The sequence below is a fragment of the Elephas maximus genome, chromosome 6, assembly GCF_024166365.1.
Source record: "Elephas maximus indicus isolate mEleMax1 chromosome 6, mEleMax1 primary haplotype, whole genome shotgun sequence".
Taxonomy (NCBI): Eukaryota; Metazoa; Chordata; class Mammalia; order Proboscidea; family Elephantidae; genus Elephas; species Elephas maximus.
Genome location: NC_064824.1, coordinates 137,852,445 through 137,866,889, shown reverse-complemented (window position 1 = coordinate 137,866,889; position 14,445 = coordinate 137,852,445). Strand labels below are relative to the sequence as shown.

The following is a 14,445-nucleotide window of genomic DNA, read 5'->3' as shown; positions in this document are numbered from 1 at the left end:
AGGCACACATACATGCTCACACGTGCACACACACACAATGCTCACAGGTGCAAACAGGCACACACACATGCTCACACGTGCACATAGGCACACACATACATGTGCACACAGGTACACTCATGCTTACAGGTGCACACAGGCACACACACATGCTCACAGGTGCACACAGGCACACGCATAGATGCTCACATGTGCACACGGGCACACACACACACTCACATGTATACACGGGCACACACACGCTCACAGGTGCACATGGTCACACACATGCTCACAGGTGCACACAGGCACGCACACATGCTCACAGGTGCACACAGGCACACACACACATGCACACACATGTACACACATACACCCCCAAACCAAAACCAAACCCGCTGCCATCGAGTCAATTCTGACTCAGAGTCCGTATAGGATGAGTAGAACTGCCCTACAGGGTTTCCAAGGAGCACCTGGTGAATTCAAACCGCTAACCTTTTGGTTAGCAGCTGTAGCTCTTAACCACTGCACCACCAAGGTTTCCACACCAGGCCTTACAAATAACTGTCTCTGAGTGATAGAGTTACGGGTGGTTTTTATTTTCATATTTCATACCCTTTCAAAATGAGATCTCTCTCTCTCCTGTCCCCTCTGGCAAATTTCACAAAATCCAGGTTGATCATCCATGCTTTCAATATTTTTTCACTTAGAAACAAACAAACGTGTAATCTACTCCCCATGGTTTAATTCTCCTGACACAAGGAAGAGTGATAAGGCCATGAGTATATCATTCTCTCCACAAACTTCCAATGGCTCTGCACTAAATACATGAACCACCCTCAAACCTCAGAGCCTGGACTTCAGGAATGCCCAGAAATCTCAGAACCCCAGGCTCTGCCCTGCCCTCTTGGGGCCAACGCCTGCCCAGACTCTTCCTAGAAGCTTTCACAAAAACTAACGAAATCCTCAGGCAAAGCAGCCCCTCTCAGGGCACAAGGACCGCCCAACTTACAAAGTCACTCTCTTGAGCATGACTTTGCTTTGTGTGGTGAGCCGAGCCCACCGAGTGCTGCTAACCACCTTCCTCCCCGTGGGACGTCCATGTCCACATAGAGGGTTACGTCCCTGTTCTACAGGAATTCACCGGCTGTGACACGGAATCCTTCCAAACAGCTCAGAAGCTTCAGCGTGTAACAACTTCCGCCTACCCAAGTTAAGTAACATTTTCATTTTCTTTTGATCCAAGACTCTGTGGAGGGTTAAATAGGTCAAAAAGTACATCGCCATTTCATCATTTTAAAAACATTAGAGAGAGCAGAAGCTGTGGCATTATGAACAGATTATGACAAAAATAAAAGCCATTTGTATGCATTAATGATACATCAAGCTAATTCAAGCTGGCTAAAGTCATTAAGAGAGATCCTGGGGCAAAACACAGCCACGATGCCGCAGTGCAGAAAAGTACTAAAATAACCATTTTCTATGTCATTGATAGAATTAATTCCATGCACAACAGAGATGAGTCTTCGCATGAAAACCAAAACTGAGCGTGTTTACTAACGGTGTGTTTAATGATCTAATGCCGGCAATGTGAGAGTTAACGTGGGCATTTCTGAGCAATCCTGGCCCACTGAGCGGTCCTGACAAGAGGCACCGCACGCAGAATTCCAGACCTGGGGTGAGAAACTGCCAGAAGAGAGCAAAGTCTCTATTAATACATTATTCCAGAACACTGAAATAAAAAAAAAAAGATTTATTCTCTCTTGTTTGCAATATCAACCTTTATGAAGACTTTAAGAGGATTTTTGCCTATATTCTTTAAAGAGGAAAAAAAGCCTTTCCTTATAACTGTTCCTTCTACCCACGTCGTGGAGCCCTGGTGGGGTAGTGGTTAAAGTACTTGGTTGCTAATTGAAAGGGTGGCAGTTCTAACCCACCAGCCTCTCTATGGGAGAAAGATGCAGCAGTCTGCTTCCATAAAGGTTGTAGTTGTTGTGTTAGGTGCCGTTAAGTTGGTTCCGACTCACAGCGACCCTATGCACAGCAGAACGAAACACTGCCTGGTCCTGCGCCATCCTCGCAATCATTGTTATGCTTCAGCTCATTGTTGCAGCCACTGTGTCAATCCATCTTCACTGAGGGTCTTCCTCTCTTTTGCTGACCCTCTACCAAGTATGATGTCCTTCTCCAGGGACTGGTCCTCCTGATAACAAGCTGCATACCTGACTCCATGTTGTTAAGGCTAGCAGCTGATGTCAGTGAACAGGGATAGAGCTACTGTTGACATCTCTGTCCGCCTCCAAACTCTCGTTTTGGATGGTGATTTGAAGCCATCAACTGATATGCTACGGAGAGAACTCCTCTTCAAAAACCTGACCTCTGTGTCCTTTGAGCGGGGCAATGGGCTGGAGATAAACGCTTACAACTGGGCTACTTCTAGGTAGAGAGGCTCCAACAAGAAACAAGCTGATTTCATATTTGTAGCAATTTAATAATAACATTTAAAGAATATCAATATTTAAATAACGACACTATTTAAAGAAATAGGGCTCCCTGAGTGGTCCACCCAGTTTACGTTTGACTACTAAGCTAAAGGTTGATGGTTCAAATCCACCCAGAAGTGCTGCGAAAGAAAGATCTGGCAATCTGCTTCCATAAAGATCACAGCCAAGAAAACTCTACGGTGTTCAGCTTTACTGTAGATCACACAGGGTCTCCATGAGTCAGAACTGAGTTGACAGTAACTTTTTTTTTCTTTGATTTAAAGAAAAATTTGGGTTATTCAAATGTAATCACCTCAAATTCTCAAACGAGAACTAAATATGTTCGGTGTAACTAAGTAACTAAGTCCATCTTCATACATCCCCTATTTATCGAGGGTGATGGAAAGATCCTGTCTCCATTCCCAGTTTCCCTCACGTGCCAAATACCAGCACCATCTGTAATAAAGCGCCAGCTTTGCTGATTCAGAACCTAAATGCTTCCCAACTATAAGAATTTTTTTTAACTCAAACTAACTCCCTCCCTCCCCCCCCCAAAATACTAACTCAAAAGATTTTTGAAAACCCCTGAATATACAGTTTGCAACACAGGGAGTCTGTATTTTAGTTTGCGTTTGATTCATCTCCCATTTGTGATTTAACCCGACTACAGGGATGCATAAATCTGGTCAGCAAAGTACCCACATTAAAGAACGCACGCATGATTTCACGAGGGGTACTGACAGTGTCGTGTTTAATGAGAACGATCACCCTAAGACATTAAAGCATTTTCTCATCCAAACGTAAGCCAGGGCGGGCTAAGGCACAAACAGAAAGACCCACACCAAGCCACACATGTACACACCAATCGTCACCAGGCTGAATCCAGGCTTGACTCAAGGTTAGCACCAGAAAGTAATTTCTTTCAATTTGAGTGACTCCTAGCTGTGGGCCAGACGTAGCTCTTCCGCATGCAACCTGCAGATTCTAACTTCTGTGGGATCATACGGTATTAGAAGCTTCCCAGCGTAACAGCCCACGACGCTTGTGGCTAACAATGACAGCCAGGCAGCTGCCAAGCGACGGCCCAGACCCCCTTAGAACGCTTGGCTAGTTAACTTTAGTGGAACATGAGACAAATTTCTTTCTTCATTTTCCCACTTTAACGTCGCCATGTAAGTGCTACTTCAGTCTCGTGTAACTTTTTCCACACCATCCGTGTTCTTAGAAAGATTTAAAATATCGAATTACAACAAAGCAGTTTAAGCAGCTGAGCCTCCTAACCACCCCATACAGTCCCTGGAAGTCCTGGCAACTCACGAGGAGGCACAGAGCAGGGTGGGGTTTGGAGAGGGTGATGCTGCTGCCGTTGGGTGCTGTCAATTCCGACTCTTACGGACCCTACAGGACGGAGTAGAACGGCTCCATAGGGTTTCCAAGGCTGTAATCCTCCTGGAAGCAGACCACCAGGTCTTCCACCCATGGAACCTGTGAGTAGATTGAAACCTCCAACTTTTCAGTTAGCAGCTGAGTGCTTAACCATGGGGCCACCAGGACTCAGTCATGGCCACAGAAGCACAGTGAAAACAGCAGGAAGAAACATGAAATGCTGGTTTTGCCTGGTACCAGCCGTATGATGTGACTCTGGGAAACACATCTCAGACAATCTGGTTCCCAGCTGTCAACAGGGCTTAGTATAAGATCTGCTCTCAGAGGCCCTGGTGGCGTAGTGGTTTAGTGCTATGGCTGCTAACCAAAAGGTCGGCAGTTCAAATCCACCAGGTGCTCCTTGGAAACTCTATGGAGCAGTTCTACTGTGTCCTATAGGGTCGCTGTGAGTCGGAATCGACTCGATGCAACGGGTTTTTCTTTTTTATCCTTACATCTGTGGAGCCCTGTTGGCGCAGTGACTATGGTGCTAGACTGCTAAACGAAAGGTAGGCGGTTCGAAACCACCAGTGGATCTGAGGCAGAAAGATGTGGCAGTCTGCTTCCATGGAGATTTACAGCCTTAAAAACCCTACCCGGTGGCTATGAGCCAAAACTGATACAATGGCAGTGGGGTTTTTATCCTTACATCATAAGCCCTTGCCAGGCCTTTCTTTCACGATGTCACTGGGTGGGTTCAAACTGCCAACCCTCAGGTTAGCAGTCAAGCGCAAACCACTGGGACCATCCAGGGACCTCATGTAAGTATTGGTCATTGTCTTAGTCATCTAGCGCTGCTATAACAGAAATACCACCAGTGGATGGCTTTAACGAATAGAAATTTACTCTCTCACAGTCTAGGAGGCTAGAAGACAGAATTCAGGGTGCCAGCTCCAGGGAGAGTCTTTCTCGCTCTGTCAGCTTTGGGGGAAGGTCCTTGTCATTAGTCTTCCTAGGGAGAGGAGCGTCTCAGAGCAGGGACCCTGGGTTTAAAGGATGCGTTATTCTCCTGGTTGTTGTTTCTTGGTGGTACAAGGTCCCCCTGTCTCTCTCTGCTCTCTGTTATCTCTCTGTTATTCTCTATGTTATCTCTCAAAAGAGACTGACTCAAGATACAACCTAATCCTGTAGATTGAGTCTTGACTCATTAACATAACTGCCTCTAATCCTGTCTCATTAACATCATAGAGGTAGGATTTACAACACACAGGAAAATCATTTATCAGATGACAAAATGCTAGACAATCACAATACTGGGAATGACGGCCTAACCAAGTTGACACACATTTTTGGGGGACACAATCTAATTCATAACAGTCACTAATACAAACCATGAAAATATACATATATATACACACATATGTGTGTGTGTGTATATATATATATATAAATGGACACTTAATGGCTCCCTAGGAGTCCCTCGGCAGCTCAGTTTGCACTCGACTATTAACCTGGAGGTTGGCAGTTCGAACCCACCCAGAGGTGCCTCAGAAGAAAGGCCTGGCAATCTGCTCCCAAAAGGTCACAGCTATGAAAACCCTACGGAGCACCCGTCTCCTGTGCACACATGGGCTGCCATGAGTCAGAATCGACTCGACAGCAACTGGTTTGATTTCATGGCTCCCCAGTTCATCTCCTCAAAATATATATCAAATGCCAAATGTACACGTATGTGACTTCCCTTGAAACATGAAAAATCTGGTTCTCGAAAGCACTCCTTCAACAAAGAAAATATAAGTTGCCTCCAATTTAATCTCAAACATCATAAAGAAAGAAGAAAACCAACAGCAACCCATTCGAACAGTAAGAGGCCACCCAACAATGCGAATCAGGCTCGCTCCGGGAAGAAGTGAATCGCCTTAACTGACATAACCCCAAACAGCACCAGCAGAAGACTGTGGTGTCAGCAAAACAAAACGGTACGAGACGAGGACGCAGCACTTCGCAGCTAACCCCCTGAAGACTGCTTAAGCTTAATGAAGCTCCATCGCATGCAATTAGGTTGCATAAACTGGCCTCATTAATACTGCTACCCTCGTCTTGGACACTCCCGTAATTAAGACCAAACAGCTGCAGACGTTTAATGTCAAGTGGGAGTCCCTATACAGCAGAACGTCAATCTTTTGGAAGCAAAGGATAAAAAAACACACTGATACATATTGTATGATCCAACTATATGACATTCTGAAAAAGGCAAAACTATAGAAACGCTGAGAAGCTCAGGAGTGGCCTGAGGCTCAGGGCAGGGATCCCACAGGTGGAGCCCAGGGCGTTTTTTAGGCAAACTATTCTATATGATACCGTAACGGTGGACACGTGGCATGATGCATTTGTCAAAACCTACAGGACTGTACAACACAAACAGCGATACATTAATAACAATGTATCAATACCGGTTCCCTGACTGTAACAAATTACCACAGGAAGGCAAGATGTCTACAGAAGAAGCCGTGTGCGGCGGAGGGTTACAGGAACTCTCTACTTTCTGCACAATTTTTCTGCAAACCTAAAGCTGCTCTAATCTTTAAACCTTCGATCAAAAATATCCCAAGTCATCTTAAAACCAAACAATAGTTTACCTTAACTAGTAAAGAATGTCTGTCTTGAGCACTGAGCTCTTCTAAGATCTATCTACATAGGATCAAATGGAAAACAGCAACTCCAAAGATCAGACAGGAAACTTAGGGGGCAGTGAGTTTACGTTAATGGCGGAAGAACAACTTAGAAAAAGAAGGTGAGAATCATTGCATAACTCAAAGAATGTAATCAATGTCACTGGATTGTACATGCAGAAACTGTTTAATGGGTTTATGTTCTGCCCTGTATATTCTCAACAACAAAAATAAAATACGAGGTGAGACTCTCTGACTCAGCACATGACCTTGGGCAAATCACGTGACTTCTGTTGGCTCAGACTTTTAACATGGGGGTTACTCAGTGGTCCCAAGACTGAGCTATGCACAGAATGTGACCGACAGAGAGACATGTGGTGTGGGCCCCATCTGGAACCTGGCAGACCTCCAGTCAACTGCCCTCTCCATTCCATGCACCCAGCCTGGGGAACCCCTCACCACCCCGTCCCTCAGCTCTCCTGAGAAACAGGGTAACCAGATGGGGAACAATGTCCCGAGTCAGACTGAGCTGCCTGGTTTTAGCAGAAATAGTGCCTATATTACTTCTCACCATGAATCCTAAAGGACCCCTCTGGGGGCGGTCAGACCCATCTGCTCCACAAACCACACAGGCTCACCATTGAGCGACAGGACAAATGAGTCCAGACTGCTAAGCAGGGGTAAAAGAACTCACCCGAGCCCATGACACTTGTCCTTCACCACATTTAGGGAGGGTGCAGATTTGCCTTGCTATGCGACTGTTCAGTGTTTATCCCCCTACAATCAAAAATCCAAACCAGCTGCCACTGAACCGACTCTGATTTATGGCGACTCCATGTGCATCAGGGTAGAATTGTGCTCCATAGAATTCTCCATGGCTGTGAGCTTTTGAAAGTAGATTGCCTGGCCTTTCTTCCAAGGTGCCTCTTGGTGGACTTGAACCTCCAAACTTTCGGTTAGCAGCCAAGTGCCATAACCAGTTACACTGCCTAGGACTCCTTACCCATCCTCCCTGCTGATGCCTAGGACTCCTTACCCATCCTCCCTGCTGCTGCCTAGGACTCCTTACCCATCCTCCCTGCTGGATTGATTTTAACTTCATGAAGGCAGGGAGTTGACTTGTGGTTCCCTTTACACCTCTTACCTGACAAGATGGATGCACAGAGTGTGGAACTCAAATATTCGTGGAGTGAATGAACGAATGCCCCAGTCTATTCCCTGTTTCCGGATGCCCTGGTGGCTAACACAGAACCCCCCTCTTGGGTTACCACTTCCAAAAGCAGTTACAAAAGGAAGAAAAGTAAACAGATCTTATAATTTACCTTCTGTTTCAGGACACTAGTAAACCAACAGCTAAGGAAGAATAAAGCCCTGATCTCTTACAAATGAAATCATGGTGGCCAGCTAACAAAGGAGCCCTGGTGGTACAGTGGTTAAGTGCTCACCTGCTAACCGGAAGGTCGGCAGTTCGAACCCACTACCCGCTCCTCGGAAGAAAACACCAGGTGATTTCCTCCTGTTTTTTTTAAAGATTACAGCCTAGGAAACCCAGTGAGGCAGTTCTACTCTGTCTTCTAGGGCCGCCAAGAGTCGGAATCGACTGGATGGCAATGGGTTAGGCTGGGTAGCCAGGTAACTAGCAACCTGGACTCAGCAAGGGAAGGGAACGTGGCATATAGAATAATACGCCTGGTTTGTTTTCTTCTGTTTACAAGCTGAACATAATGTAGAAATTATATGCTTTTTCTTTATTTTCTCTTTCTCCAGCATAAAGATATTTTTTATGAAAAGGGAAAAAGTAAGCCCTAGGGCAGAGATCGACGGCATTGGGTGGGTTAGGACAGAAAGGAAGTCAGGGAGTCCAAGGAGAACTCTAAATAAACCGAATGAGTGTTGGCAGTGCTCGCTATGCCCTTTGCTGGGGCTCCCCTGGGCACCCCACATGGCCAAGGGACCAGGATCACTTCCACTTTAGTGCCAGGTGGTGGCTCAGTATAGTGGTTAGGGCTCCAGGCTCTAGGGCCCAGAGGCGGGGCATCCAATCCAGGCTCCGTGTGCTTTAGTTTTAGTCAAGTTCCGTAACTTTTCGGAGCCGCAATTTCTTTAGCCACAAGCCTTCCAAGGACCCCTGGTGGTACAAAGGTTAAGCACTCAGTTGTTAACAGAAAGGTCAGCGGTTCAAATGCACCAGCCACTACGCATGAGAAAGACCTGATGTATTACAGTCTGGGAAACCCCACGGGGCAGTTCGACTGTGTTGTCTAGGGCCACCGTAAGGAGGAATAAACTTGATGGCACCCAACAACTACAACAACAGTATAAACCTTACAAACCTTTTTTCTTTTGAGAATTAAGATGGACTATTTTAGTGTTAGTAACTGAGTACAGTTCCTACTCAGTCAGCAACTACTTTTGTCATTAACAATTAAATAAGTTATTGATCAACTGATCATTAAATTATTAAATAATTATACTAACAATATAATTAAAATATTATTTGAAACCAAAATCAAACCCATTGCCGTTGAGTCTATTCTGACTCATAGCGACCCTAAAGGACAGAGTAAAACTGCCCCACAGGGTTCCCAAAGTTTCCAAGGAGCGCCTGGTGGTGGATGCAAACTGCCGACCTTTCGGTTAGCAGCTGTAGCACTTAGCCACCATGCCACCAGGGTTTCCAAATATTATTTTAGGTAAACAAAAATAAAACTATTCTATAACTACCATATAAAAGTACAAAAAAAATAGCTTCCACTTTATCTTAAAATTCATCTCCATATAAATAAAAGTAACTTAAGGACAAAATCCCAATGGTCACAGAAGCAGTAGTATCAGGAACGTGATTTCCTTTTCCGTCTCTATAATCCACATATTTAACGGAAATATATTAGTCCTAAAATTAGAAAACACATTTACTGAAAAACTCCTGAGCCCATGAAATCCCACACTCAGGTTCCACCGTGCTTCATTAATGAAGTCGTTATTTTGGGAGGTACCATGTGAACTGTCAGCCGCAATGGAAACACTATTCATGTTTTGATTTTTAATTTGTTAATATTTTCTATTTTAAAATATTTTACATATTTTAATATTTAGAAATAACAGCATTTGGAAATATTACTCCTTAGTCTCTGCTTTGCATTCTTACTCAAAGAGCTCTCAAAGGCACACTGCACTGCCTGTCTCCATGTACCTGCCCACACCTCCCACTTGCACCTGTCCCCATTCACCTGTCCACACCTCCCACACTGCTCCTCCCACACGCACCTGGTTCCCATTCACCTGTCCATGTGTACCTGCCCATACCTCCCATCTGCACCTGTCCCCATTCACCTGTCCACACCTCCCACACACACCTGGTTCCCATTCACATGTCCATGTACACCTGTCCACACCTCCCACATGCACCTGTCCTCATGTCACCTGCCCACACCTCACATATGGCACCTCCACGGGCACCTATCCATGTGCACCTGTCCCCCAGAGATGAACAAGAATTCTCAGGAAGTGCCTGAAACTTACTCCTCCCCAAGTATTCATTAATTTGGAAGATTATTATTCATGAGTTCATGTTTATGGAAATTCGTGTTTGCCAACCACAATAAACGCAAAAGCAAAGCAACCATTGTGGAGCTTAAGCTCCTCCACACATCTAAGCTCCGCCCATCCACATCTGGGTCGGCAGACTTCCTATACATGGCTGCAGAGTAAACGTTTTAGGCTTTGGGGCCATAAAGTCTCTGCGGCAACTACTCAGCTATGCTGTTATAGCTCGAAAGTAGCCCATCACAGACAGCTGTAGCCTGGAAGCAGAGGGTGAGCCTGTGTTCCTAGAAAAGTCTACTTCCAACAGCAGGCAGCTAGCCAGGTTTGGCCCGTGGGCCGTAGTTTGGGGACCTTCATCCACAATGCTTCATCAGGGTTTGGGCTTACTCAATGGTAAATAGTAGCCTTGCCTGTTGGGACCCATATTTCTAGAAAACTCCAAATGTTTCTGTGGAGAACCCTTCTTCATTCATAACCTCACTAACATTCAGGCAATGACAAAGACTAACACCACACAGGTGCCACAGGTTTACAGTAAGAGACTTGAACCCAACAGGACGTGACCCCAATACCACCTGGCATGAGGCAGCCCACAACAGCTGTGAGGTGAGAGAAGGTGGGGACGCAGAACCCAGGGAACCATCCTGCCTCTCCATGGGATCCCGAGCTTCTTAGGAATCAGTACTGGAAAAGGTCACAGTGAACACTGAGACATAAGGGACTACCCCCACCGCCACCCGCTGCCATCGGGCTGACTCCAGCTCTGGCGCCTCCATGTGTGTCAGAGAACCGCGCTCCACAGGGTTTTCAACGGCTGATTTTTTGGGTCATAGACCTCCAGCCCCTTTCTTCCCAGGCACTGCTGGAGAGACTCAAACTGCCAAACTTCCAGTTAGAAGCCGAGTGCTTAACTGTTTGCGCCACCCAGAGGCTCTAATAGGATAAATGTGCCGAAAAATGGGAAAAAGGCTGATGAGTAGCTGCGAGGTGGGTAAAAGAGACAGCAAGCTTAAAGAAGCAGCGGCTGTTAAGGAACATGAAAGAAAATGCAAAAATGTTAAAACCTGATGCAATCTCTGAAATTTAATAAAATGGTGGAAGTGTAGAACGGCTACAACCCTGTCTGAAAGCTAATCTGCATATTTAAAAGAAAAGCGTGTATTGCCTGTTTGGGTGACACACCAGAAAGCGGCAGGTGGCTAATCCTAGATACGCTGTATTTACTGGCACTATTTTTAATCAGTCTGTGTGCAGCGAGGCCGTCTCTGAAGAGTCCAAGCCTGGCTGGCCCACTCTGCTCCCCAGAGGCCCCCCTGCAACACCCACCTCCCAGAGGAGGCTGCAGGGAAAGCCAGGGCAGTGGGTATGGAGGCGGCTTTAAGCCAGGGGAGGGGAGTTCCAGGACTGTCTCTCAAACTCCAGCAGAGGTAGGGCCCTCTGCCCGGAGCGTCCTTCTCCCAAATCTCCAAGTCTAAGAGAGCCACAATGTCCCAGACCTCCCGACTGCCCGGGCTAGAGGCCACCCTGCCCTCCACAATGGCCAGGATCCTCACCCACCCTCTCACAACACTGTCGCCTGGGATTACACTTCTTCACATGAGCAGACCTCCCACACACACGTGTCCATGTGTACCTGTCCCCCATACCCCACGTTCTTCCCGAGGGTCTCTGGCTGCTCCCAAGGTGGGTTGTTCAGTAATGAACGCCATAACCTGGGAACAACTCCTAAGCGGTGGTTAGGCTCTCTCCCAATGAATGACTTGTTTTTGGTTCACACTTGACTCTCTCTCCTTTCAGTTTATTCTCCTCAAACCCATACATCAAATATTTAAACCTTTTGTTAACCAATGCCATAAAACAGTACGTGTACTAACTGATTAATGAGAGTCCAGTTTGTTCAATATACCTACACCTTAAACTACAATAAAAAAAAATATTTAAACCTTTTTTTTTTTAAAGATGGGCTTGACTTAAGGATGAGCAATTCAGTGTGTGAGCCTGACAGAGAACGTGCGTAAATGACAGATCCTTCATCCTGTACACAAAGAGGTCAGAGGATGTGACAAACAAAATCCATTGTGGGATCACTGAGAAGTAAATGTTTCCTTGTCCTGAGAACTAAAAGCCCCACAGAACCCTCTCGGATTCAACATGAACGCCCGCACATGGCATGATGCATTTCTGTCCCCCCTACCCATCCCGGACAAAGAGGACTGGGACAAGAGTAACCTGCCAGCAGAATGGCTTCCTTGAAGCCCTCCAGGGTTGCACAATCACAACGCGTTCACACAAACGGGCGCTTACCGTCCTGGAAGACCCTCTCGACATTCAGCCCGTACGTGGCACACGTTTCATAGTAGGTACACCGCTTCAGGTCGTTGGAGAGCTTCCGTGCCCTGGTGTCGTCGATGACCCGTGGGTTCATGGAGCTTATGGCGTCTGAAATGCACAGACAACAAGGAACGGCATGGTGACAACAACCCGCTCTCAGGACTTCCCTCAACTTAGTGCCCCAGGAGCTCAAACCTTGCCTTACTCAGGAGTGATGTAGGTCTTTAAAGAATCTCGAGTTTTAAAAATATAGTTCATCCCCCAAACACTAGTCTCAGACACCGGAATAGTCACTTCGTCAGTAGAAATGTTTTAGAGGAGAACTCCTAAGACAAACCAAAGAATGTCTTAAGAGACTGGGAAGAAGAAATCAAACGTGAAGCCGCAGACAAGGGCTTTAGACAGGAAATAAAGGGGAAGAACACACACCGCCACCAAGTGCAGCCACTAAGTGCTGTCCCCCCGATGCATGAAGTGCCCTGCTAAATGTGTCCTGGGCACTAGCCTTATTCTCCCAGGTGTGGCCGCCCACCCATCAGTTCACCCAGTAAATGTCTACTGACTCCTCATTAGGTGTCTGGTCCTGTTCTGGGTGCTTATTTGATACCCATCTCTTCCACTTGGAGCCAGCTTTATGCAGAATCAGTTTTAGAAGCTACCCGCTATAAAACATTGTTTATGCGAATTTTCAAGACTTCATTTGAAATGTACCACCTTTATATACTCATCTACAGAGTGTCATACTATGGTGGCTTGTGCATTGCTGAAATCTGCACCACTGGTATTTCAAATTACCAGCAGGGTCACCCCTAGATAGGGGATAGGGATAGGTTTCAGTGAAGTGTCCGGAATAAGACAGACTAGGAGGAAAAGCCTGGTAATCTACTTCCGAAAAGTAGCCAGTGAGAACCTTTATGGATCACAACAGAACATGTCTGACTCGCTTGCTCTGGCTAGAGCAACTCGGGACCAATTTCTGGAGGCAGACATCATGTCTGGTGAAGTCGAGGGCAGCGAGGGCGAGGGAGACCCTCAGTGAGATGGATTGGCACAGTGGCCGTGACGACGGACTTGAACATGCCAGCAGTCGTGAAGATGACGCAGGACCTGGCAACGTCATGTTCTGTGGTACATGAAGGCACCATGAGCGGGAGTCAACTCAATGGTCGCTGACAACAATGTAAGAACCAAGGACATTTTATTAGTCTTTATTTCCTGTGAACCACTAGAGGGCGCTTTAAGCACAAAGAACCTCTCCTATACCCAGCTTTAGATTAAATGCACCTCTCAACCTGAAGGGTTTGTTATGGGGGTCCGGGTCCATGCTCTCCATGAAGAGCCTGCCCTAACATTTTACACTGAACTTACTGACAGAATGTTGGTACTCTGTGTTACTTTATTTCTTTCAGGACAGACACATCCCCTGATCGCCAAGCTTGCCAGCCCAGATTCCCACCACAGCATCTGGTTACTTTTGCCTGAGTTCTCTCTTAGTTACACTAAGCTGGTGTTGTTGTTACTGCTGATTCCGACTCACGGCGACCCCAGGCGTGCAGAAGCAGAACTGCTCCAAAGGGTTTTCAAGGCCGTGACGTTTCAGAAACAGATCGCCAGGCCTTAATTCCGCAGCACCTCTGGATGGGTTTGAACTGCCAACCTTCTGTTTAGTAGTCCAGCACTTAACCATTTACACCACCCAGGGACCTGTATACTCCCAGGAGTGAAATGCACATAGTTAACCCTTCCTGTTTGCTCCACAGAGGTAATTTCTTATTTGGAAAAGTCCTACCTCAGGGCATCCCACGTGTGCTAACTATAAACAGAATGAGCAAAAACAGTGTTGACGAAAACGTGTGGGAATATAATACAGTTTTCCTTGACCTGACTAAGTTACCCACATTTCTGACAAGGCAATTTTAATATCAATCTTCATCTTATTTTTTAAAAATTTTATGTGACATCTTAACCAGACCCCAAAGCTAAATGCCACTATAACAATGGACTTGTGATCAAGGACAAGGGTACCGTATCTGATTCTGTATGAAGGTCACTCCATGAAGAGGCCAAGT

The 14,445-nt window shown here is 46.2% G+C and overlaps 1 protein-coding gene across 7 annotated transcripts in view; it reads right to left on the bottom strand.

Moving 5' to 3' along the window:
- The window catches only part of AGAP1 (ArfGAP with GTPase domain, ankyrin repeat and PH domain 1), a 661,010-nt gene that overhangs the window by 403,738 nt on the left and 242,827 nt on the right, over positions 1-14,445 (bottom strand). For all 7 annotated transcript variants that reach the window (XM_049888501.1, XM_049888502.1, XM_049888504.1 and 4 more), the window contains exon 6: positions 12,350-12,484. In XM_049888501.1, coding sequence (XP_049744458.1) covers positions 12,350-12,484 — 135 coding nt within the window. The remainder of the gene's footprint in view (positions 1-12,349; positions 12,485-14,445) is intronic.